This window comes from Labrus mixtus, chromosome 11 (genome assembly GCF_963584025.1).
Source record: "Labrus mixtus chromosome 11, fLabMix1.1, whole genome shotgun sequence".
Taxonomy (NCBI): domain Eukaryota; kingdom Metazoa; phylum Chordata; class Actinopteri; order Labriformes; family Labridae; genus Labrus; species Labrus mixtus.
The window spans coordinates 20,261,860-20,289,093 of NC_083622.1; the positions used below are offsets into that span (position 1 = coordinate 20,261,860).

Sequence of the window (27,234 nt, forward strand, 5' to 3'; positions counted from 1 at the left end):
ACAGTTCACAGCAGCAAAGTAAAAATCGAAACAACAAAACATTAATCAAAAGTTTTCAGTCAAAAAAACAGTTTATTTGTGGTCCAGTTTGAAAGAATTCACACTCCCCTCTGCAGGACCAAGATGCAATCAGAGGTTCTGTTTGTTTGTATATTTGGATCTCCATTAGCTTTAGCATAGTGAGAAGATATTCTTCCTGGGGTCAGCAAATACAGACTTTTAATCAAACTATACGTTATAATTCACATTTAAATCCCCTTTGGATATGCAGTGTACCTTTGAAAAGAGATCACTCAGATGTTGTTTAGGATTGCAGCTTTAATCAGCTCACTCTCCTTTGTCTTTGCTGGTTTTCTCACACTTTTGCAATTAAGCAAGAATTTCTTTTGAAGTTGATTGCCCCCTTCCCTCTCATAGCTTTTGTCTGTAGTTATTCAAATGAGAGCACAGCGACCTGGCATACCACCCTGCATTGTTCATGCTGAGTTTATACTACTGCTATAGAGCATAAACAAAGACTGTTTAATTAGGTGCCTTGCACTTTATTAGTCCTTAACTCATACTTAACACACATGCATGCATACACAAACACACACACCAGCATCCCTCTCGTATACACACACAACACTGCCTGTATTACAGTCTTGAATAATGAGGCTCTTGCTTGGCTTGAATAAAGAATAGTTAAACTGCAATGAGGGCCGACTTTTGTGTGTGCATGCACTTGGGTTGGTGTATCTTTTTGGATGCTGACAAGGGGGAAGAGCTTGTTAGGAAAAATGTTTTCTTGGCTGCAAAACAGCAGCTTTTTGCTAACTGGTCTTTTTTTTGTGGAGATAACAAAGAAAAGCTGAAAAATGCAACATTTAATATCTTAAACTGGGGAAACTTCCTCCATCTTTAAACATATGCAGGCACATGTGCTGTCATCCATTGTCTAAACTGCTCGCTTTTCTCTAACTTAGCTCCCTCCTTTGTCCCTTTGACAACTCTGGCCTGGTAGACTCTTTAGGGCTGGTCACCATGGAGATCCACCACTCAAGTGGTGTGGGAGTGGTGCGGGTCAGGAGAGGTCAAACCGAGGGACTGTTTTGGCAAACGGAGCACGCTTCATTAGGCCTTTTGGCTTGGGGTTCATTAAAACTGCAGGAGAGGACATTCCAGGAGACTCTATTAACCAAGCTGTGCAGTGTAACACTGTCAGGCCAACAGCTTTTAAACATCTTGTGTTAAACCGCCATATCCCTGACCCCCCACAAACACAAAGGCACAAAACATGGCTTGCACACACACAAAAACAAGTGTAGACTCCTTACACACACGCACAGACACACACACACTCTCACCAATCCCTGCGTCTTTGCCTGCCACACTCTACACCCCGTGCCCTCCCTCACACAATGGCCTCCATCTGTTGGCCCGTTCAACTTTCCCTGACAATCCTCTGGGGTTTGTGATCCCGCCTGCAGGTGGAGGGAACCTCAGTCGCCCTGCCATTGCTCCTGTGTCACCTAAAAATCAAAAAAAGATACTCAGAAGGAGGGCAGAATAAGGTCAGAATTTGTGGGAGAACACTTGAAAGAAGGAAAAAAATAGACATATGAGGGATGAAGTGTCAAAGAGGTAGGGTTAGATGATTAGGGCAGAATGACAGGGTGGGAGAAAGTTGTATGGGTGGTTAAAAAAAAGTGATGAAAGGCCACAGGGAAGAATAAAATGAAAGCATATTCTCTGACAACCCCTACCACTCCATATATTTAATCTTTTTATGGAGCACATGCCAGGTAATGTAGCTAAAATGGCTTAGAGAATCCTATCAGATTGAGCCACATGATATACAGAAAGTAAATCAAAACACTTTTGTTTGATCAAAATGCAAGCTCCGGCCCTTTAGAGCAAGCTGTCAGATCAGTGCTTTTGGCTGTCCGCTGTATAAGCAGGTATAACTGGATTATACTCGTGTTTCGGTTGGCAAGCCTTATCATGTAGGTTCCACGGTTGGTCAGTTCAAACTGGGCAGATTACAGTTTGCAGAGAAGAGGGTTTAGCCTCGTTTGGAGCTCTGATATGTTAATTAAAATGGATTTTCTCAGAATGGAACAGGCAGCATGGAAAACTCCACCTTACCAAACGCCAGAAGCCCATCTGTCGGCAGAGGTGTATCTGGGCCTGATTGTGTGTTTTTAATGTTTGTGTGCGCTTGTATTTCTATCCCTGTGGGAACCATGTTAGAGCGTGTTTTTTGATCATTTTGGCTGGTGATCAGGTTTTTTTATAAGAAGATAGTGTACAAACAACAAGGATCTACAGAATGCCCTTTTTCTCTGCATCATAGATTTTTATATGTAGTTTAAAAATGTGTCATAAACATATTTTATATGCATCTCACATCATTCAACATCATTTCTGAAATCTTTTCACACATCTAGCCATCTGCACTGCAGTCCGTTGTGCTTATGGTCAACTTTGGCCTGCAGCAGGAAATGTGTATACGTCAATCTGCAGTGGCCTATTGACGTTTTTCCCTTGTAGCTCAAAGCCAGCGGAGCTGAAATAAAAGTCGGTCAGTTTTGTGAGATGGCAGACGATAAAATATGAAGCACACTAGCAGGAGACAAAAGTCTCCTCTTGCAGGTACAGGGATCTATGGATGGACAGTTTCTGAGATATGTTGTGGTATTTATAGCTTACTGAGTTTTTTTATTTATAGTTTACTGAGATTTAAAAGAGACTATGAATCTCGACTGTTACTTTATGTGAAGAGTAAGAATTTACATTTTAGTTGTAGCTACAGTAATAGCATGTAGCATAGGCAAAGTGGGGCTAGCTGATCAACAGAATATATCACATCTCTCAAAGAACATTGGGTCTTACTTAAGATTAACTTTTATTGATTTCAGTTTTTACACTCTGTAAGTAGGCTGAAATATACACACACATGCAGAAACAGGATCCTATGGACATACACTAATGGAGAGAAGCCAGGGTGATGGAGCGGCCCACAGCGGGCGCTCCTGAGCTGATGGTGGGGAGGGGGTTTGGTGCCTTGCTCGGGGACGCCTCGGCGGCGCTCAGGCACCTCTCCAGCTACCAGACCAACTTCCATATTTGGTCCGCACTGGGACTTGAGCCGGTGACCCTCTGGTTCCCAACCCAAATCCCTACAGACTGAGCTACTGCCGCCCCACTGTCTGCAACTCATTCTCACTAAATATTTTTAAAATGTACTTCTTCACCATAGCATTTTGAACAGGCATCTATAGGGTTATGTTTCACTGCTATTTTATACTATTTTATGGCTTTTTAATGCACATTTCAAATATTTAATGCCATTTTTTATTCATTTCATTTCATGTTATTTTATTATGTGATGCTCTTTTTATGTCTTGTTCTGCTGTAAAGCATTTTGAGCTGCAATACTTGTATGAAAGGTGCTATACAAATAAAGTTTATTATTATTATTATTATTATTCTTGATAACTGTTTTGGTTAAATTCAGCCACTAAATCAATAAATTATTTTAAATCATACCAAATTCTTTCTTTTTGCTGCAGTGAAGGCACAGCCACACTTTGTGATTAAAAAAGCAGAGTACATCTCACGTCAACAACCACAGCACTGCACTTTGAATAAAATAACAGGTTGACAAGTAGACTATGGCTATGCCCTGGACAATGATGCTGAATTTAAGCTCAGTTCAAGAAATATTGTCTATTCAATGCATTATGTGCACTGAATATAGAAGTGGACTACACCGTAGCTTTGTCTTGGGTGTCAGGGCGAGGTGAGGAGACTCCTCCAGGAGGAACCTCACTTGGAAATAATCACAAATAATGTAAACTATATTTGAATCATTGAGTCACTGCCTGACCTGACCTTTGGTAATAAAAAACCCCTCTCTCCTGAGGTAAAAATAAATACAGTGCAGTGAAAGTGAGGTGAGGAGGACCAGAATTTAAAAGCAGGAGTGGTGTGAGTTATGGTAATTGTTGGTAGAAGACAGAACCCAGTCACTGTACAAGAACAAAGATGTGTGTGGGAGTTTAACTTATTTGTGTGTGTGTTTGTGTCCAGTTTATTTGTGGACAGCAGAAGATATAGTATAGCACAAAGGTTTTATTATGAAAGTGCCCTTTCATTGCCTAATAGCTTTTTGTTAACGGCTTGCTTTGGATCTATTCAATATTGTTTCTTTCCATGCCTTGTTTTTTGCCCTCATTTTAAGCTCGCCCAGATTTAGCTCAGTTTCATCCTCTAATCCGTCTGTTTTGTTAGTGACACTGGGAGAACAGCCTGGGCTGCGTGGCTCAGCCTGCCTGTCAAAGCCTATAACATCTCTCGCCAGGATCAGGTTATTGCCTGAGCTCTGTGTATCTTTATATTGAATTGCTTGTGATAGGAGGCTCTGGTGCTGTGCGCATAAATGTGTATGTGCCTCCATGTACATATGTTTGTGCGTGTATTTATAACACATGGTAGATGAGGTGGCTCTGAATTAGTGAATGGGACACACAAGAGTGACTACCACAATTGTCTTTTCTGACCTCAAATTTCAATATTGTCCCTTCACGTCTCTGCAGTTTCCTCCTCCCCACCAGCCACCGTGTTCTCTGCTTTCACTCGCCATTCGTCCATCACCACAGCCGGGGGTGATAGATGGGGCGGCAGAGACGATGAGCGTTAAAGTTTGTGGGCCGTGGACAGACAGTTCGGCATGAATATCAGCGGTGCAGAGTAAGCGCTGGGAATTGGATGAGCGAGGGAGGCGTCAGCACTTTCCCTCCCATGCATTTTCACTCATCCGGATTGAGTCTTATTATGTGACCCAGCCTCTCTTCCCTCAGTGACCTAATAATATTGTCTCAGCGATCCTGTCCAGCCTCTGACCTCATGACTTCACACAAGAGTCTGTTTTGATAAAGAGTTCCACTTTCTCTCAGAAGCCTGATACTTAGCTTTTGGCTTCTTTTGCCCTGATGCGATCACATGCACGTACAGCAACTTTAACACATTTCATTTTTCCTTCCATCTAAATGTTACTGCAATCCAATACAGCCATCAGTGAGATGTAATGCTTTTATTAGTCCGATGAAGATGTTATCTCAGTAAATCTCCTCATGTGGTTCTTTACCAAGACAAAGATCAGTTTAAAACCTCATCAACAAGCCCTCGCTTGATTGGCTGACAGTGTTTGTATGCTGTTAACAGTGGAATCAACGTTGCAATATCAGTGAATTAACATGGTTATGTTGGAGCTTGTTAGGCAGCTGAGGTAAATGGGGGAGATTTGGGAAATAATCCCTCCCCAATCTGGACAACACAGCTGGTTGTCTCAAGCCCCTCCATCCATCCCAACACACACACACACACACACACACACACACACACACACACACACACACACACACATTCACATTTGCACACATATACACACAAACACACAAAAGCAGCTCGGAAGTCTATGTTGCTGCCAAAATGTACTGGGACACAGGGTTGGGGAGTGAAAGGGAATTGGAAAGAGTGTGTTCGTGTGTTTAATTGGGTTTTTCCAAATCCGTCTTTACCCTGAAACATGTCCCTCCACATGCTCCCGTATCACTCGGTGTGCAGGTCACTCAAAGCAAAGAAACTTTAGTATATTTTTGTGCAAACCTGCCCTCTGTGAGACACGTTTCATGTCACTGTTCAGACTTCAACGGACTTGTGACGAAAGCCCTGTTGAAGGGGATTAAACAACTATCTTTGCTGTCAGACTGTAGGAAGTCCTCTTATCTCTGTTTGCTCCCATTATTTTAGCAATGCTCGTAATTGTCCTTTCTGGTTCGTGGTGATGCATTCTCCCAATCTGCTGCTGCTGCTGCTGCCTGTTAAATCTGCTGTGATGGTGTTGGTGGTGGACTTGGGAGCCAGATTGGCCGGAGTAAAAAAAAAACAAAAAAAAAACCATGTTGACCTTGTCTACAGATTTAGAACACAGAAGCATCACTGATATGGCAGCTGAACAGTGGCAGGCAACAGAAGCCAGGGTTTCAATCAGATCATCAGGTCAGACGGCTGTAGTTAATGCTCAGAGTGTGGATGCTTTACTCTCCAGCTCCAGCCACAGAGACAATTTTGCAGGTCTTCATTGGGGCCTTGAGAAGTCTTGAAAGGTTTATAGGCCATTTTTTCCATTTAACTAACCGCTTCATAAAAGATGTGGGCGCTGAGCAAATTAGATCCTTCTCTTTTGGTGGGTTTGCATAGGGGTTACAGATTTTATTTATTTATTTTTATTACATGTTGTTAATCCCAAGGGAAATTGCACTTTACACTCTGTTGTTGTGAGACATGCTTCATACACATATACACCCGAAAGCAGAGATAGGACCTATAGAAGTGCGTATAAACATGAATTTAAATTAGCATTCTTGCTAACTCGGACATGATACATGATGTACTTTTATACTGATGACAAAGAGACACTGAATATCATTGAAAGTATTGACCAGCCTATAGAATCTTATGTATGGTGACTGCCATGGGCAAACACTTTGGAGTAGCCTGAAAGATTTCCTTAAGGAGTACAAGAAATACAAAAATACTCAAATCCAATTCAGGACAAACCCAAAAACATGCTGCAAATAAAGACTTAGGCCTGGAAACCTTAACTGGATCGAAAGGGATTTTCTGTTGATTTGTATTCTGGGATAATTTTGCTTTGAATTGTTTGTGTTGGTAGCGCTTTTACTGTGGATGCATTTGTTTCAGCTTTCTGCAGCATTTTTTGCTTTTATCGGATGCATTTTTTGATGTTTGTGTGTGTTTTTTGAATTGGCAGCATTTCTTATCTTTCAAAATGAATCTGTCATAGGCTGTTGCAGCATGTTTTGCCCGTGTTGGCCAACATATTTAGTTACTGACTCCAAGCCTTCATATCCATTCTCTTATAGAACATGAGTGACAGCAGCGATACAAATGCTAACAAGTCACCTACCTCATGCACCTTCAGAATAAATACTGTACACATCAAAACACATGCACATACATTCAAAAATGTAGCGTGCAGTCTCAATCCATTCCTGTTTTTCCAAAATCAATCTCCTGGACATGACCCCATCTTTCCCTCTTCCACATATTGTGTTGCTTTCCACTGTGTTGCTTATTGCTTTCTTTGATTAATCTTCCTCCTTGCTTTCCATTCCGCACTGGTCTGAGTCAGTAGACTTCCTGTTGGTTTTCAAAACAACTCTTCATGTCAGCCTTCCTTCCTCCCTCCCTCCCATCTGCCCACCTTCCCCTGATCCTCCCTCTTATTCTATTCATCACTCTGCAGCCCATTTTACAGTATCTCTCTGTCTCCTTCCTCCATCCGTTTCTCTCGCTCCATTACCTTACCCGTTCGTGTCCCCTTCATCTCACCCTCTGCCTGTCCAGCCTTCCTGACATGAATTCTTTTCACCCTCTTTCCGTATTTCCCTCCTCTTTCCTGCATTCCTCCCCTCGCCATTCATCTTCAGGTCCTCTGTCCATCTCCCTCCCTCCCTCACCTCCTCTCTGTCAGGCCCCATCCCTCTCCCTCCTCTTCCTTCGTCTGGCAGCGGAGCGGCTCCACTCTTGCTGACAGTGCTATTTGTGTGAACTGAGTGCTGAGCTTCACAGCCCCCTCGCCTCCCATTGCCCCCCTCCTCCTCTCCCCTCTTCCCTCACAGCCTCTCCCTCTCTACCTCCACCTCCCTCCTTCCTTTCCTCCCACCTCCCACCTACATACCCCTCCAGGCGGGGGAATTAACCTTCCAGCCCTGGGCTGCTGGGCTTAATGACTGTCTGTGGGGCCAGCCCCGACTACACAACCCAGCTGCTAACATCTGGGCCACACACACTTGCACTACCTGTACAAGCACACAAAGACACACAAATGCTGCTAGCAGAACAGTTCTACACACAAAATGTCCTTGAATTCGTGTCACTATGAGTGTATCGTTTTCATTCCTCAGTCATCTTTATTTTCATTCTTTATTGCCTGCTGCACAAATGTACGAGATTCTGTCCATTACTTCAGTCATATAATTGCATTGGTGACCCATAGTGGGACAAAAGATGCAGCTGTATAACTGCATTTGTGTTTATACTGAGCAAATAGCCTGCACCTATGGTCCACGGCGAGCCACAGCACTATGTGTGCCGGACTATCAGCAGATCAAATGAAAAATACATGCACAGTGAAAATAAACGTGACCTTTAAGTCTGCTTGGTAGAGAAGCTTTCAATATGTTCCACTGAGCAAATTGTCGTATTCTCCAGCCACCATTCAGTTGGAAGTATATAATTGACAAAGAGGGACAGAGAGGAGAGATGCAATATTCAGGGGGAAAAAAATCTAATATTCCAGCGTGAAAGTGAATTCTTTCGGCCTGTCTCTGTCTCTATCTCTGCAGCCGAGCAGATCACCCCAGGAGTATTCAGTATAGGAAATACAGTTATGGGGATACTCTTTACTCCATTCATAATGTATGAGCATAAATGTTACAAACTAGCGTCTGTGAAGACGTCCATGTTGCATCTGTGTCTTTGAGGGCTGCACTGCTCCTTCCAACCCAGCACAGTGAAATGCTAAATAATGGGATCCATGAATACTCCCCAGAAAGGCAGAATAGACGGAAAGAAACTGCAGGCATGTTCCTCTGCTCTTCGAGGCGCCTCACTGCAACTTTATTAAGCTTTTATTGTTATTTAATTCAAATCTGCTGAAACAAAGTTTTTAAACGGCCACTTCTTTTGCAGTGTCGCTTTATTCGAAATTCTTATAATCTAAGTCAGCCATGACTGTTTTGTTGTTGTTTTGTTGTTGTTTTTTTCTCAGGTGACCCCCTTGTAACAGCTGCCACCAACACTTTTCATATTCTCACCTTCCCTCATTCTTCCGTCTTTGCTTCTTTCTCTCTCCCTCTCTTTATGTTTGTCTCTGTCTCAGACTCTGAAGGAGTGAGAGAAAGGGGGAGTCCCATTGGCATTCTTTAACATCTCCGTTGCTGCACTTGTGTTCAGAGAGCCATCTGTAGATCAGGAAGACAAAAAGACGCTCCTGTGCCTCGGCGTCACTCAACAGGTAAGCACAGCTCTCTTTCCTCTCATGCAAATCCACACACCTATTCAAAGATTCCTGGCTTTTTCTCTTTTTTTTTTTGAAAAGGAGATACCCCCCCCTCTCTCTCTCTGTGTCTGTCTGCCTCACTCTCTTTCTCTGTGTGCGCACCCTAGGCAGGCAGATGTGCTTGAGTCGGTGGAGGTTGAAAGGAGGTTTTTTGCCTCGATGTCTCTCAACTTTATCCTGAGGAGAGCAGGAGTGCGAGTGTGTGCAGCGAAGTCAGAGTAATCCAGTAAACTTGGAACACTTTGGAGCTGCAGAAGAGAGGAGACAAAGCACACAAACACCCACGCTGAGTTTCTCCGAGTGCCTTATATTTGAACCGGACATGTCACTGTCAAACTGCTGAACTGCTCGACCAAGCTTAGACTGTATGATTAAGTCTCTCCTCCAGGCTGAGGGCTGTTCTGTCCAGCCTGGGTTTAATCAAAATGCTTAAAGAATATGATGTTTTAATGCTCAATCAATGATTGGGTGGTGATTAGATCCTGTTGATAATCTAATCTCCGTCTCTTAGAAAGCCTCTTTATCAGCATTTCAGTGTTAAAGCTGTAATGGCTCAAAACGCAGCTTCTATAAGATCCAGTAATTGGACCCACAGGCAACTGGTGAGAATGGAAAGAAGTAAGCTTGGTATTAAGATGTAGGACCACATCTGAATTGGATGGCTGCACGGCAGTTGAAACTTCATTTTCTGCACATTGGCTGATTTCACGGGGTTTCACGTTAAATTGGCCCTGGATTGAGCGTATTGAGTCGTTTGATGATGTTATGAAAGACGACATTAAAAAATCTACCTGTTGGGGTCACGCTGAATGGTTCAGCTACCTCAAATGCCCTTGCGGGGAGAGTGGCAGCCTTGTCTGTGAAAGCGAATCAAATTTCAAATCAAACTTTCCCATTTGCATTTGTAAGGAGCTTGTAAAGAACAAGGTCACAAAAAAAACCTGTGGCCATGAGTGCTGGTGTAGTAAGATATGGGTCTTTTGTACATTTGAAGACAAATTAAATCTCTATTCAGCCTCCCCATTTATTTAATGTCACATTCTATCAGACTGTTAAATGACGGATCTGTGTGATCTGTAAAAGCGCTACATTATCCCAGATTTTTCACACAAAGAAAACAAACATTATTGGTAAATCAACATCCATGTGATTGGCTGTTGGTGTAAAGCAATTAAGGCTGTTGTTTGACTAGCTAATGGGAATGTGGGAGGTCAGACAGGCGGTGTCTGCCTTCATTAAGGGCACAGATGAAAATGGTGACTCATGAATCCAGACACAACCTCTTGTGTGTTGACCAAACACTTCTCTTCCTCTTCAGGGAACACCTGCTGTTTGGGCTCAAAATCCCAAAGGTGAGATGATATTCTTTTCCATTTTTTTTTATTTTTATTTTTTTTTATTTTTTGTTGATGTAGTGTAGATAAATGAAAGGAATCCAAAAGACTTACTGTGACTTCTTTAATGCATATGAAGAAAAAAATGTCTGCATAGGGCAGGCGGGCTTCAATGTCAGTCTTTGTGTAACCAATGTGAGGCTTTAAAGGAGACAGAGATGAAGAGAAGGAGATCACTTTTAACCTAACTCAAGAATTTCTATTTATTGAAGAGGGGAGTAATTGCCCTTGTGTGTTCAAAGAGTATAGTTGTGAGGGGGGGTGGTGCTTTGAAATACACAAATGTTTTGAGAGTGGGAAAAAAAATAATTGCGTGTGAGTTAATTCTTATCAAAGCCTGTTGGAGTGCAACTAATCGACTGAGGGGAGATGCGTCAAAGAGCTGTTGCATTCAGTTCATTTTGTCTATTCAGATGAGAAAATATTTAGTTTTCAATTAAGTAAATCACTATTATTTGTTCCACTCCTGCAGCAGATAAATTGATGTGATTACAGACTGACTTGAAAATCCACAGAGGGCTCTTCCAGGTCAAATAAAAGAGAGTATTGGACGCAATGGGGCACAGAGTCACAGCACGGCCTACAGACTGAATCCCAGACTGTCCCTGAGATCGACTTAAAACAAGAGTATAGCACTATCTCTATGGAGGATTACACGTTTATACTCCACTGTAACTTATCTGAACAAACAAATTCACTTTGGTTATTGAGATTCATTTATTGTGACATTCTTATAAGACCATGTCTGTACTGTTCTGTATTTTAACACCTCAACAAGTCTTAAGGCTTTTACACCCAAATATGAGGTCTTCTACTCTACTGACTCTAATGTTCAGGAATAACTCGCAGAATTGTTATCCCAAATAGAATATGCGACTTTCAGGAACTTTTCAAACTTGCACAAATCTCAGGGGAGCCCACTATATTGTCAAATGTGCATAAGGCACCAACATTACAGTATCTAAAGTACAGAATGAGACGCTGTCAAGACACCTCTCTGCATGTCAATTGTTTTTAAAATATTTTGAATAAATGTCTGCTGTTTTGTTGTCTTTACCACGTAATAGTTTACAGTTTTCCATGAAGCCACTGGTTTCCATCAATTCAATTGGATTTCGGGAATGGACTCATTGAGACGTGGCTCTCTTTCGTTGAGGAAAATATATTTCTATTTCATGCTTTCTGACTGCTAGAGGCAGTTCTTAACACTGTATAATATCTGTCTCGTGGCCGCACAGGTAGAGTATTTAATATCAACAAAGTCACATGTGACCCGGGATGAGAGACGTTCCTACAGAATCTTCTCGCCAAAGACTCTGAGTGACAGAGAACGCTGGCGGTCATCCACAATTCATAGAACCGGAGTTACATACGTAACTCTCGATTTGTAGTTTCTCAGGGTTGACAGGAGATCATTCTCCTTCAGCTACTCCTGAATGATTGTAGTTAAGAAAAGACAGAAGAAAGCAATAGTGTATTCATTACAACATGAAAGACAAAAAGTATCCCGAAAATGTAGCATATGTGTCACAAAGGCACTCGGCCTGCTTTGTAACATTGATTTAGTAAAAAAAAAACATTTAATATGCATTTTAAAGTGACCTCTCTTGGGTTTTCATTGCATGCTAATACAATAATGATGGACTGCTTAATCTACATACAGTATAATCTATATTGGTAGATTTATTGATTGGAAAATTCTGCTTCAATGGAGGTAATCATCTGCTTTTAAGAAGCTACTGAGCCTTTGAGATTGAATTCTTAAATTCATGGTAAATATAATTTAAAACAAGAAATACAAGCATATAAGACTTATTTTAATTTGATACTTCTTCTATACTCCAGCATTAAGTCAAATGTCTATAAAAGCACATGCCCTCTGTAGTCATCATTTAGGTGACATTAGGTTTATTCTTTGTGTTTCTTTCACCGGGGTTTCCTTTTTTTTTGTTCTTTGCTTGTTCCAGGATTGTGGAAGGTCGGGTGTCAGCGGTGAAATGGACTTCTTGTCAGCATGGATTATGTCTCCTTCAACTCTACCCTTTCTGTGCCTCATCTGGAGTAAGAGAATCAAATGTCACAATGAAGCTATCTTTCCAGTAACTGTGCCCCGTTCAAGGCCCATCTGTGTGGAACCTTGAGTTTATTGAAGCTTTATTTAAATGTTTACTGTGACCTAACGGCTGCTTTTGTGTACCTGCACCATTCTCCTGTACCTGGCTCTTTCTCAAGTCCCAAAGGTTAACAAGGTAACATGCAATGTTAATGTGAGTCAGTTAAAATAACCTGGTTAATCTCATTACAACCTTTAAATCTTATACGAGGAGATCTTGTTTAAGTGGGTGTACTGCAGCATCAGTGAGCTAACTGTTGCATCTACTTATCTTAATCTACCAACCCCCCCCCCCCCCCCCCCCCTTTCAATCTGTCAGCGTCTGGGTATATCAGATGTTAAATAGCAAATCAAAGCTGTTAACAGAACCAAATATGAACAGTGTTTATGATAGGGGGAAAAACAGCTACATCTCTTCACTGTTTTATGTCGTTTAATGTGTACCCGTGAACACAACCTAAGCTGCAAAGAAATATTTTCTTAAACCATTTATTCATGCTACCAGGGGAGTACAGTCCCAGGGTATAAGTGTTTGATGTAAATAATTTAATCCAAACACTGCCTCAAATGTTTTAAGGCCAATAGGGTTACTGCTCGTGACCATGGTGTCTTTTTACCACCAGGTTGTTGTTTGGCTGTTTACTTCAAGGTAAATCTTTCCAGTGTAAGCGGTATGATGCTGTGCGTTATCCTTGACAGCATATTTCCCTCCTATTTTTTTTACCTCTGGCATCAGATTTTAAAAAAAATGAACAACACCGAGACCTTTTCAGTTCTGCTCCTGAATAATTCACTGGCTTTAATCCTAGAATGAAATTAGAGGAATATAGTGGACAAAATTAGTCGACATTTAATGATTTGTGTTTCTTCTTAATGACCGAAGAAGATGTTTCTTTAAACAAGCTGACATGAACCAGTGCCTTTAAATAACCCAGGTTCATAAGGTGCCTGCTAATGCTACAGTTAATAATGAATGTAAGAGTGAGGCTTCACAATCATTGCATACGAATGTTATGTAGACGTCCACTCTTGAAAAAAGAATGGAAATCACTGTGACAGGTCGTAGCAGAGAGGCATGCAGGTGTGATTAACGACATTAATTAATGATGGCTGTGTTCCATTTCGGTGTTGCAGACTTGCACCTTGATATTGTGTATGCTTTCTTACCTTACTGGCTAACTGGGGCACTGGAAATGGAACGTAGCAGTCATTGGTGTTCTTACTTAAACTTGTGCAATAAAAAGTCTGAACTGAAATCAGTCAGTTTGTTCAAATATTCATGCTGACTGCCTTTCCTCAAAGCAGTAGAAATGTATATTTTCATTTCATCTGTTGGTGAAATGATTGTAATGTGAAAGGATATGATCCAAGTGATAAACTCACAGGAAACAACCACCTGTCTCCAGAAACTATCTGACTTTTACTGGCCAAAAACCAGGAATAAATACGAGTTATGAGTGGCAAAAGGAAGGATGATTCAGCAGTATGAGGCATTGACATCATCATTTAGCAGCCTCACTGAGAGAGGAGGGTGGTGAAAAGGGAGCACAAGCAGGAAGCAACAAAAACCTGAGATTTAAAAAAAAAAAAGTACTCTCTCTGGGGTGCTGGTGGACTAACGGTTAGTTTGCTCGCCCATGTACAGAGGCTGTAGTCCTTGAGGTGGGCGGTACAGGTTAGAGTCCAGCCTGTGGATCCTTTCCCGCATGTCATTCCCTACTCTCTCTGTCCCTGATATCCGACTTTATCCACTATCCTATCTCGACAATAAAAGCATGAATCTTTAAAAAGAAATATGTTCTCTCTGTCATGCTAAAATGAAGGCCTATAGAAGCACAAATAGTTGTAATTAAGTCAATAAACAGACTCATTAACAGCTATACATTAATATATAATTTTGCAAACATTAGCAAACCCTGTTAGCTTTTAACATAAAACCCCTAGATGTAAAAAAAATGTGAGGGTTTGATTCTTTCTTGTATAAGCATGTTGTAGTAGGAAGTGTGTGTTATTCATTTAAAGGTTACATACTCTCTTTTTTAGGAGACTAAACCCTATCACTGGATATTTATATGGTGTTCTTTTTTATTTTCTTATCTCACAATCCTACATTTCAGCAGCCCCCCCGTAGATCACTGTTGGGTATTCATTTATGTAAACTGTATGCAAATGTGCTCCTGTGTTTGGTTGTTTGTATGCATCCACTGTAATGGCCAATCTTGCCCTTCATTTTTGACGTGAGGTGACTGGTTCAGCCTTGATCTGAGAGCTCTGCCTCTCACTCATGTTGTCAGGCGCAACAGAGCATGCACTTCACAAACAACTTGGTCATTGCTTCAATGAAGGTCAAGATTCAAACAGCCGAGTGGAGTCAGCCAGGCTTCTCTGTGGGGCATTGTTTAAACAAGATCCTCACTTAGATATTAGGCTTTAATTGGAGTATGCAGTTGGTTGCATTTGGCTCCTTGAACTGAATTTATTCATAAACCCCCATGTATAATAATCATATAATCCTAGCCCCAATATTAGAGGCTCAGGGGTGGTCTGCTGTAAGGTTACCTTTCTGAGTCAAGTGCACTGCACCACAGAATGTCACCTAGAGCCTGGTTAAAGGATGGCCGACCCCACCTATGACAAACAAGGGGGATTAAAGTGATAATCATTACTCTTCCCAGGAGGAATTAGCTGGTGGGACATCGACATTGAAGAAAAACCGCAGGTGAACGAGGTCTCTGATACCCCGTGTTTTTTCCTCCTCCCAATACCCTATCTGCAAGGCAGAGGGGGGATTTAATTCGCAGTAATTACTTTATTGACTCATTTTCAGGGCCGTATCACTACAGCTTCCCATCAATAAAACATATGCCAGGATGAATAATGTGGCCAGACACCATGGGGTGCCCTCTCAGACCAAAGACCACAAGACTATTTCCCTGTGGTGTATGTTTATGTCATGCTCCCACTACTCCCTTTTAATTCCTCTGCAGACATACTCATTTCTTGTTCTCCCCCCCCCCCCCCCCCCCCCCCCCCCCCCCAAAACGCTTTACATTTAATCCCTTGACACCCTTCTCACTCCTCTTCTCCTGTTATATCTCCAGGCACGCAGGCCCAGCAGGCCTTCAGGTCTGAGCCCCGGAACCTGACCGTGCGGATGGGAGCCACAGCTGTGCTGAGGTGTGAGGTGCTGCGGGCCTCAGGGACTGTGCAGTGGGTGAAAGATGGCCTCCTCCTGGGACCCCAGAGAAGCCTGCCAGGCTTTCCACGCTACAGCATGATTGGAAACCCCAAGAGAGGTAAACAGTGACACTCATGGAATAAGGTCTGTGGCCACCTGGGCTTTGATGGAACTTTTGAAGCAAAATAAATAAACACGTTTGATTAAATTATCACAAAAAAACATCCTTCATAATGTTGCTTCATAACTTGCCCTATAGTAGAGTTAGAATTGCTTTTATGGGTTTAGCAGAGAATAAAAAATCACTAAAATATGATCGATCAGAGTGAGAGTGTAGATAATAAAACACTGGTCTAATGACAGTTTAACCAGTAATTGAGCTTAAACATGCTGAAAGAATTTAAAAGGACAAAGGAGAATGTTATGAGACATAATTACATTCTGCTAATAAAAGATTTTTCCTATATATTTCTTTATTTTCCTCAGACATATAGGCCACATGGTTAACAGTAATTATAGAGTGCTGGTGTCACTTCAGGAAATGTTGAACATACAGCATGATGTCGGCTACTCTAAAAGTAAATGAGATGATGTTGTTGCTATGACTTCAAAGTGCTGTAATAAAGCAACACAGACAGTTTGAGAATCTTATGGCACACACATTCTCTCCATAGAGGGAGCATCTGGGACAGACGAGGTGATGTGATCGTCAACACCCTCACACATAACCCCCCCCCCCCCCACCCCCCGCTGTCACTCACATGTTAAGAAGATAAAAAAAAAAGATATTAAAGCAACAGAGTGTCAGCAAATCAGTGAAATGTGGCAGGGAATAAAGTGTGTTGCAGAATCTGCACCACAGTCTATAAAAAGTAATAGCCAATTAGAAGGCAATCCCGTGTAAGGGAAGAGCATCTGTTCCTGATCAGCCTTCTACGAGACAAGCCGCTCTTCACTGTTCAGCAGTGTGGGAGACCACCAGCAACACATTAACCCCGCAAAGATGCAAAGATGCCCACACATTGTGCATGCTAGCTTATGCCCGGTGTTTACATAAAACTTTGGAAAACAACACACTGAAATGTTGTTTGTCAGCTGATAAGTTGTCAGTGAGCAAATACAATTTCATGAAGCATGAGAGCAGATCAGAGGTTAATAAAACCTTTTTACATGAACAACAAAATAAAAATATATACAGCATATGCATGAACAGAAGGGAAACAAACGCACACAAGCTGCCAAGCCCTGAAACATGCACTCATGAATAAAGTACCCATCAGTACAGGTACACTTTTCCGGGAGAAGAAATTGCAGACCGCACACTGATGTATGCAATCACTTTACACTGCACAAAAAGAGCAAAATCATTTAAGATGACTCTTGACTGCACTTGATACTCCACCACTTTTCACTGATTGTAACCATCAGCAATGCTTAAAAAAAGGGCGATTTCACTCATTCACACAAAACACAGGGGAGTCAGGCGCTGATTCCAGCAGATATTTATAGTAGCCTCATCAGTTTACCCGACAAAGAGCGATACAAAAACATGTTGGTGACAAGCAATTGTGTGCGGCAATGTGAATTGTAAAGACACACAGACAATTGAATAAAACGGCTTTGTTCAAGGCACACAACATTAAGCCAGTGTTTATTTATTTTCAGTGATTGGTCCTCGATGTGTTGTTTAATTTAGATCATGGAATGCAGCCAGTTAATCAAGTAAAATGAACACTTTGGTCACATTACTACACATCCTCTGAAAGTGTTGAATAAAGTGAATATCAACTGACTAATAAAACATTCTAAAAATTGTAATCCATAATAGCCCATAAGTATTGAAGAAAAGCTTCCTGTTCGTGTTATGATATGTTTGCAAATGAAGTTATCTATTTGAATGAATCTATGAAACGTGATAAAGACCTGTCAGTAGGTTGACACCTGTCTTCACATTGTGAAGATAATTCTACTATTCTTAATATGAAGCCTGTAGAGCATTCCCTCTGCTTTGAATCAGTTTGTACCAGCTGTAATAAGGTAGCTCTATACACAACACTTTAAGGATTTCTGAATGGGTGCTTGACCTTGTCAACAGTCTCAAACTGTGGAAACAACTTCTCTAACATGCCTCCAGTTTTATTATCATTTTTATTTTAGATCAACAAGGAGGACCTAATGTTCATATTAGTGGCTAACGGAAACATTGTAAAACATTGTCCAAGAATCTGCACCAATTATTATTCTCTCCTTTTGTCTCAACCTTCGCCTAATAACAATGTGCATTTTCAGCACTTAGACCAATATAAAAATGCAGATTCACAGAGAGGACAACATACTGTGCCTAATTGCTATATAGATGTAGTCTATATCTCAACATTTGGAAGGCCCTTGCTGAAATAAATACACAGTAATGGACAAAGAGGCAAATCATGAAGCAGCCATCCACCATCTCCCCTACCATAAATACACACTCGCTGAAGCTTGATTGCACTATTTGTGAGTAATTTCAGGAAAGAGGAATATGATTAATAACTTCAATGTCTCTCTCTCTCTCTGCACTCAATGATAACTTAGATGTGAAAATTGCTTCTGGTTGGTGTTAATTATCTTGCCAGCTTAGTTGACACGTGCATTTTTAGGCCTGGGTGCTTGTCAGACCAAGATACTATTTTGCACATGTTAGTAGGCTGTGAGCCAGAAAATCAGGAGCTCGAGAACCAACACTGAACATCATCTAATCCCCACAGGTTATGGCAGTGCATCAAACAAATCACGGCCCTGTTGGCATGCCAGACTATCAGAAGAGAGATAGAGAGGGAAGGACTGTGTCTGGCGTCAATTAATAGACAGTTTATTCAGTCGGTGTTGTGAATCTGGGATTGGATTTCATTTACCGTACAGGAAATTCATTCTGAAACAAAATGTCTCTGCAAGGGCGATAGACAACCACTTGCATGTCAATGAAAATGCCTGCAGCAGGAGGTTCTCAGCAAGTGAGATGTTTTCATTTTACACAAATACAAAAATAGTCCATTTATCATCAAATCAAACAGCCAAACACCAGAACTAGAGAATATTACCTTGTTGAATTGAAATGCCAGAATGTCATTGTACAAATTGCTTTTATTGTTAATTTTTCTATTTCCCAAGTTGAAAATTGCCTCTAAATCAGACACTCTAAAATCAACAAAGAAGAAATAGAGCCTGCAGGAGGTACTTATCGATACACATGCAACAACTCAGAACAGAGAGAGTTTTAACAAGTGGGCTGTAAGGAAAAATTAAAACCTTCCTCTTGATAATTACTCAGAAGTATTTACTGAGCACATCTCACTATAATGACATAATGTGTTTCAAAAACAATTATAACTCTTGCTCTCTTTACTCCAGGGCAGAATCACCTTCAGATCGAAAAGGCTCAACTGGAAGATGAAGCCTTCTATGAATGTCAAGCAGGACAATCGGAAAGCAGTCTGGCCATCATTTCCAACACAGCCTTGGTCAACGTGTTAAGTGAGCAAAACCCCACAGTTTGCAAACAGAGGGGATGAAGGAGCTTTCAATAAAGTTAAATAAAGTTTAAAAAAAAAGGTACAATGAACAACCTCAGTACTCCTGTAACATACACAACCTCTTGACCGGTAATCAGCATATAAAGAGCTGTTACATATTCATTTCTATTGATAAAAAAACTGTCATTTGCTTAAGATGACGCATTTGCATCTGAAAGCGCCAACACTTCAATTTCGAAACTAAATTTAAAGAGTCCTTGTTACGGTTGAGCTCAGCGCTTTCCTTCAAGCCCAAATCACATTTGAATCAAGTGTGAAGCATGAAGAAAGTCCCAATTTTTCCAACTTTTCAAACAAAATGTATTTCTTATGTCATCCCTACATGTTCCAATAGGTCTGTAGCTTTAACCAGCAGCTGCACAATATGAAGTATAAGCAGAGCCTGGATTCCCTGGCAGCCTCAGGGTGATCCATGTCTCTCCCTTGCATAGGAATAAATTATAACACAAGTGATTGAAAAGTTCCTACTCAGACATGCTGGAATAGATGTAATTGTGCGACTACATTAGACCACCTGTTGTCACTCTGTTGCACTGGCTATCTCTCTCTCTCCCTGTCCCTCTTCCTTGTGGGAGCGAGCCCATATGTGGCAAGGAAAGGACTCTAAAGAACCTTTCTTCCCCAGGCGCACTTCAACAACCCCCCCCCCCCCTCCTGTCTCTCTCTCTCTCTATTCCTCGCTTTAAGGCTTTCTCTTTGGTGACCATAGAGAGGGGAGGTTGCCGTGGCGATCCTTGCGGCCAGACTCCTCTGGGAAGAGAGCAGGTTTTTCTGACATCAATGAGGCAGTGGGAGGGATGGCGGGCAGTGTGGGATGGGAGGAAGCACAGACCACTGACGTCTCCCTTTTATTGGCTATGTTCTCCTCTGTGCTGCAGCAGCCTCATGTCCTACAGCAGGCCTACACCTGCAGCCACAGCAGGCTCGACTCCCACATTTATTACCTCTTCAATGCCAACAGCATGTGCGCCCACATACACAAAGTCAACACAATTGCTTCTGGCTTTGTTGAAAAGGTCAAAATGTGTGGGAATTCTGCTCGTGTTGCATCAGGGGTTGCTGGTATTTGTATTTGCCGTGACTGAAACCAACTGCTGCCCCATGTTCCTGACATGCTCAGATCCGAATCCTCTTAGCCGGTGTGTTTGTTCAGTATCTTGGGAACACTTCCCAGCTGTTGTCTGTTGAAAATGGACAGTTGCAGGTGTACTGTTGCAAAGGGCAACAAAGAGTGGAAGCCGCTGACTGAAAAAGCACTCCACAGCCTTGGTCCTAAAGGGTCATTTGTTCCAGCCCACCAACCCAACTGATTTAAAATATGTGACTAATCCGGGCTTTATAACGAGCTGATGAATTCAATCTTCTGTTAGTGCTGATCTGGGAATGGAAACCGTGCATCCTTTTGAAGAGTACTGCCTCTGATGAGTTCCCTGCGGACTTCTCCATCACTGAACTACAGCTCCCAGGGCCCCACACCCCCCTGGCCACTCAACCATGGATGTATCCCATCAAGCCCTGCATCAAATCAAAACACCATAAAACTCTTTATGAGGAGATGCGGCAGGGGGAGAGGGGAGGTATGTGAAAACAAAACAGAGATTGCTGGTCAAATAATTGGATTCTCAGGTCAGAGGGAGTGCTATCATGACCGGCTAATTCAAGATGGATCACCACAGGCAGGGAGTAACAGGGATGGAGGCACAAAATGTCAATAAGCCCCATCCATGGGCTTACAAAGAGATGTTTTCAAGACATTTCCATTGGTGCTACATAACTCCTGTGTGTTTTTGCCTTCCTGCGGAGCTTAGATAGGGGATTACTGCAATAGGCAGATCAAGTGGCAGTGAGTAATCCATGACAATAACAACCTCTACTCTCTCTGCTGAAGCCCCCCTCCTCTGCCTAAAACTTACTCCGCACTGTGCCCGTCACATACCTGACACATCCTGTGTCTCGGTTTATACCATTAGCCTTAGCATTTAATCCTATTAATGAACAACTCTCTCCCTCACCGCAGTGCGTGCCCGTACAGATGCCCCCTGCTAATGTTCAAAACAGTCATCTGATGTGTTCTGGTTTTAGACTGCGTTACTCATTCAGTCGGGTCTTACAGAGATAGGTATGTGCGCGCCTGTGCCTATGTGTGTAAGCTTATTACCAGCGTTGGTTGGAGGTTAGAGGACATTTTAGGAAACAGAGCTCTGGTGAGGTTTTTTGCGGTAGCTAATGAGTTTAGCACTTGAAGAGTATATAATGAGCCTTCATTTTGTGATTCCCTGTTATGAATAATGGAACAACTTATAAATGGGGGCACAAGCAACACAGAACACGGCGACTTTCTTCATCTTCGTTCAGCAAAAGTTCTGACAGTTGCCCGAGCTACAACCCCCATCCGAGGACAATGTGTTATATACAGTAGTAAGACAGCGTGTGTATAACAGTGCCACACAATGCCAGACTAGTATGACAGTATCAGTGAGTTAACAAAGGAGGCTCGGCTAAATAGTAAAAGGAGACACTAAAGGGACACATTAAATAGTCTTTCTCTTCATAAATAGGAATGTATCTGTTATGTAATGGACCCAAAAAAAAAAAAAAGGAGAAACGGTAGTAATGGGTCAGGGAGGAGTATTTGTGTGTTGGCAGGTTAGGGTGTGAGGGTGAGGGAGGGGGTGTTGCGCCACTTCTCCCCCAGGGCAGAGGAGACGCAGGCGGGAAGAGGGAGACAAAGAGGAAGGGAGAGCTGACAAAAAAAACCTCTTTTAGAAGCTTTCATCGCCAGAGATCACACACCTGAGACCTGCAATATGTGTTTGTGTGTGTGTGTGTGTGTGTGTGTGTGTGTGTGTGTGTGTGTGTGTGTGAGGGAGCGTGTCAGTTTTTTATGCACATCTGAGTGTAAAAATACATCCCTGTGCATGCTCATGTGCCTATTTTGGACTCTCGCTTATCTCTTTCTTCCATAGATAAAACTGATAAGTCTGTCTGCTGTTGAGAAGTCTGATCTTCTGGTCTGTTTAATTTCTTAATTCGTCATAATAAGCTTTTTAGAGACTATCATATCCTCTGGGCCTTTTGCAATCATTTCCAGAGAGTCAGCTTGGTATCACATGTTGGACTGCACACACACTGGCGCTTGTTTTTGAGAGTGAAGCGAGATGAATGTAGCCTGTCTGCACATTCACTCACTCGCCCTGTGTGTTTGTGCGTGCAAATCTGCACGCACTGTATAGACTTGAGTTTATCTCAGGGTGTTTGCGAGCAAAGGAGAAAAAGCGAGTGTGTGCATCTGTATGTGAATGAGAGAGAAAGCGAGATAGGTGGAAAGAGCTGCTTATGCATATTGATGTGTGTCTGCTAATCTGCTTCTTATCTGTCTTATCCATCCATCCATCTGTATTTGTCTAATGAATCGAATTTTGCGGCTCACTGTTTCACGTCTGAGCGGCAGGAGCGAGTCCTTGCATGCTTGTCTGTTTTGTGTTCATATACAGTATGTTCCTAATAAGAGAGATAGGGCTACAAATGAGAGGGAAACGGAGAGAGATAGAATGCAAAATGAAAAAAGCAGACAGCCAAGTAGACAAAGGAGGGCAGAAAGAGTTAATTAAGGGAACGGCTTGTTTGCTGTCTGTTCCTTGCTCTGAGTGCATGTCTAGTAAATTGAATAGAATGTGTGTTTTCGTTGTTGTCCGCTTGTGCTATCACATTTGTACAAATGTGTGTGTTCGTCTAAGTTCATCCTGAGCGGGCTGATTGGGTCACATGGTTTTCAGATGTGATGGATGGCAGGTTGTAATTCCCAGTCTGAGATGTAACACACCTTCCCCCGCACTTCTGCAGTTTAACTGCAGTGGTCAAGAAGGATGGCGCAGTGGGGAGAGAGGGCTGCTAGAGAGGGATGATGGAGTGAACGAGAGATAAAAGGAACAGGCCAGCATGAGCGAGCGAGGGAAAAATTAGATACCTGCCTGCCTCATTTGCGAACATATCATTATTCTTATTTTAGGATTTGTTAGGCTGCCAGACGCTCCCCAAGCACAACAAGTGGTGCGTCTCTGTGAGTCGTGCGGGCCCAAGTAGATTGAGAGTGCCGGGGCTGTCAATAGATGCATGGCCCAGTCATCTTCTCAGGGAAGAGTGGGGGAAAAAAAACAAACAAATGCATCTCATTATTGCAGCACGCGCCTCTGCAGTGCTCTGGGTAACCCATCACAGTCCACACAGATTCAATTGCTTCTTTTAAATCAGTTTGAAGCTGCAGCCACATCTCATCTGTCTCAATAGAAGACTGGAGCCAATGGCTGCACACAGCAATAGCTCCTCCTAGTGGTCGGGGATTGTTTGTTTTGTGCCAAAGAGATGGAGAGGAGCTGTATGGCTGGCTGCTTTGGCTGCTTGTGGTCCAGCTGTTTACCCAAACATTAGCGGATTTATCTCAGAATTCAGCAGCAGCTATCTTCCTGCCCCTGCTCCCTTCTGCAGCTTGTCTCACACTCACTTTCAATTCTTGCCAGATCTCTTTTCTTCTGTGCCAGTCTTTCATGTCTTTCTCCACATGTAACCATCTCGCAAACATGTATCCATCCTGTTCTTTCCAGCTCCCCGTTCTGTATCTGTGCTCAGGCAGCCTTTGCACTTGATCTTTGATGAAAGACAAACAACCTGAACGGTAACCATAGTTTCTGATTCTTTGGGCTCACTCACTTGCTGAAGGCTGGCACAATACACGACCAGGTTTCTGTAGTTTGTGTGTACATGATTGAACCGACAGTCTACGTAAAGAGTGGCTCAGAAATCTCTTTGATGATTAGTTGGTGACAGATTTCTCCAGTTACTGCCAAACAGTTTCAAGTCCCTTGTGTTAAAAGCTAGGTTTTTTTTTCTGGAATTCCTATTTATGGTCAGATAAAAGGATTGTGGAGTAGAACAGTGGAGAAGTGAAGACGGCTTTGATCAGTCCAGAAAGCACATATTTAGCTTGGGGCTGATCTGAGAAGAAAAGTGTTTGGTGTTTGCTATGATAGATTAGCACTGGATTGGTTTCATCACTATTTCATCCCTGAATTCTCTTCTTGTCCACAATTTGTATTCTAACTCAACAGAACATCAAACCTCACTGTTGTAAATCACTCAAACGCTGACAGCATGACGTTCCAGTCACTCCCAAATCTTACAGGGGCCTATTATCATATCATTGCATAAACTAATATCCATCTGTGAGAGAGACTGCTTCCACTAACCCAAAATTAGTTTGATGAATATGAGAGGTGATTAATCTGAAACGTGAGCTGTTTCTTTTATTCCTCAGTTCCTCCTTCCAGGCCATATTTTGAGGTAGACATGGCAACACCTTGGGTGGCAGGCAAAAAGTACACTTTCACCTGTATAGTGCCTGACGCAAAGCCTGCAGCTGAAATCACACTTTATAAAGGTGAGTCACCCTTCACGTGTACACAATGTGACAGAGATGGTCAGCCTGACAGAATAGATACAAAGGGCAACAGACCTTTCTGAAATCCCACATCCTGGGCTCTCCATAGGTCAAAACCTGAATATTTAAACATGAAAACATTGCCGAGGATGAAATGAAAGTTCAGTAAAGATTGCTTGTTTCATAGTCTTTGAGCAGCAGATTTGAAATGAGCAGACTCTGTGTGGGAGGAAATAGCCTGAGCATTTGAATTTCCAATTTCCACCGACTTTACAATTGCGTGTACTGTGAATGCATCACAAGTTCCAAGTTGTTTACAAAAACAAACTGCAATTTCCTAATTTTCCTTTTTTTTTTGCCTTGTGCCGACCAGTCACACCTATTATACTGTATGTTTGTGAAGTAGAGAAGAGGAGATGTTGTACTCTTTGTCCTGGTGTCAATTTGTCTTCAGGTTTGCGATATACAGAATACGCTTGTTCAAATGTGCATCTTTATTTTGTTGAGTAAGTCGTGATTTTGTTGTGGTGGTATGTTATCTCAGCACTGATTTGATATCATTTGAAAAGCAGCTGTAGAAGAAGGACACAACCAAACATAGACATATTTATCGTATTCCTGTATTATTTACCATTCCATGTCAGAATAACGCTGATGTTATTGTTTCACCTGGACACATTTACACTTTGTATTCTCCCTTTTATTTTTTTTTTGGTGCCTTCCCCCCATTGTGTCTTTCAGATGGAGTCAAGCTGACAGGTGCAGAGTCGTTCACTGTGTCTGGCTCAAAGGATAAGCTCCTGAACACGCATGCTGAAGTAACGTATGTGTTCGCCCGCCTGCCAGACTCATTCTCCTCACCCAACCAGCTCAATCTCTCCAAGTCTGTCTTTGTTACTTGTTTCCCTTGTTTTCACCCCACTCTTATTTTCTCCCTCTGTCTTGGTGAGCACAATGAATTTCGGCACACAGCGAACTGTTACTTGGCACTGTGCGATTGAATTAGCTTCTGTCAAATGCACAAAATTACATTCCAGTAGCGAGACCGATCGGATCCTCGCCGGTTTGCCAGGTGCCTATATATTAAACAGGGCCATAGATTACTTTAATCCTGCTTGTCTCCACTGTGTCAAAGATAATAACCCCTTGTCATATCCTGAGATAACACTGGTACTGAGGAGCTGCAACATTGTTCAGCTCTATTGCAGAGCAGCCAAGGTCTTAAGCAATATTGATGCTTCTTCCTCATATTCACACTGAGCGTACACAGCAGTGGGCCGTGTGTGATTGTAACGGTTGACATTGTGCTGTAATTTGATATAGAAGACAAACTGAAAGGCTCGGAATAAATTTACTACATTGCGGGGACTAGTGGATATTTCTATGATCATTATGTAGAGCTTTTCTTGAATTATTGTCAAATGGCCCATGCAAGTGACCTGACACAGTGATGGAGGGCAATCAGATACATCTGCTCAAGTACTGTATAAGCAAGAAATTCACGTTCTTGTATTAACATCCCCTGTAAAGAGTTTTTTTAACGCTTACCAACTTCCTCAACAGACTCAGCCTGGTGACTTTATACGACCTACAATAGCAATATTCTTTTAATGCCTCACAGTGTGCTGCTTTATTGAGCGGTAGGTTAGCTTTATAAAGGAAAGCATTAGAAGGTTATTCTTTAGAGAACTCTACAAATGTATGTGCAGGACTAGATGAACAAAGAAATAAGATTCAGGACCTTGACCACAGGGTCCAATAAAAACAACACAAATGAAAGTACCGGTACTTTGTACTTCGACTCAACTAGGCTACATGTCATAATTTTTTTACATTACATTTTTCATTCAGCTACACTAGCTATTATTTCAAATGAAATTGGGTTTTAAGGTTTTGAAGGTTCCCCTTTAAAAAGACTAATTGTCCATTATGTGTTCCTGCTCTCATTTCAAATCGCTCTAAGCTGTTTGCACTTCCACAAAGGACACGCTCCAATATTCTTGATGTTTATTGTAAAAAACTGTTCAAGGACTAGAGGGTAAGTCAGAAAATATGCTATTGATCTTTATGGCAGTGCAGTAGCAGCTAGCCTGAATTGTCTTTAAAGTAGTTGAAGTTAAGATCAATATGATTAGATCGTAGCAGTGGTTGGCGTGTAGCTGGAGTTAGCTAGCAGCAGCTTAGAGTTAGCTTAGCCGGAGCTACAGGTTAGCCTCTGAGAGGTGACAGAAGAATTGGGAATACCACTCTCTGACTTAATTTTATTGTGTAATAATGACAATCCAACTTGACAGATTTTAGTATGAATTTTCTACTCGTACTAAAACAGTGAAGAGAAGGGAAGTCTGTGGGCTACAGCAAAAGAAGCATGTCACATGTGTCACTCTCTTTGTGTATATCACAACTTAAA

At 42.0% G+C, this 27,234-nt stretch overlaps 1 protein-coding gene across 3 annotated transcripts in view; it reads left to right on the forward strand.

Annotated features, from left to right (window-relative positions):
- The first annotated feature begins 9,001 nt into the window (after window positions 1-9,001).
- The window catches only part of nphs1 (NPHS1 adhesion molecule, nephrin), a 39,942-nt gene continuing 21,709 nt past the window's right edge, over window positions 9,002-27,234 (forward strand). For 2 of the 3 annotated variants that reach the window (XM_061050701.1, XM_061050702.1), the window contains exons 1-6: window positions 10,372-10,485; window positions 12,495-12,588; window positions 15,742-15,936; window positions 19,209-19,331; window positions 24,702-24,824; window positions 25,566-25,647. In XM_061050701.1, coding sequence (XP_060906684.1) covers window positions 10,381-10,485; window positions 12,495-12,588; window positions 15,742-15,936; window positions 19,209-19,331; window positions 24,702-24,824; window positions 25,566-25,647 — 722 coding nt within the window. In that variant the 5' untranslated portion in view covers window positions 10,372-10,380. Of the gene's footprint in view, window positions 9,089-10,371; window positions 10,486-12,494; window positions 12,589-15,741; window positions 15,937-19,208; window positions 19,332-24,701; window positions 24,825-25,565; window positions 25,648-27,234 lie in introns of those variants that run through there. The other variant, XM_061050703.1, reaches the window with a different exon arrangement.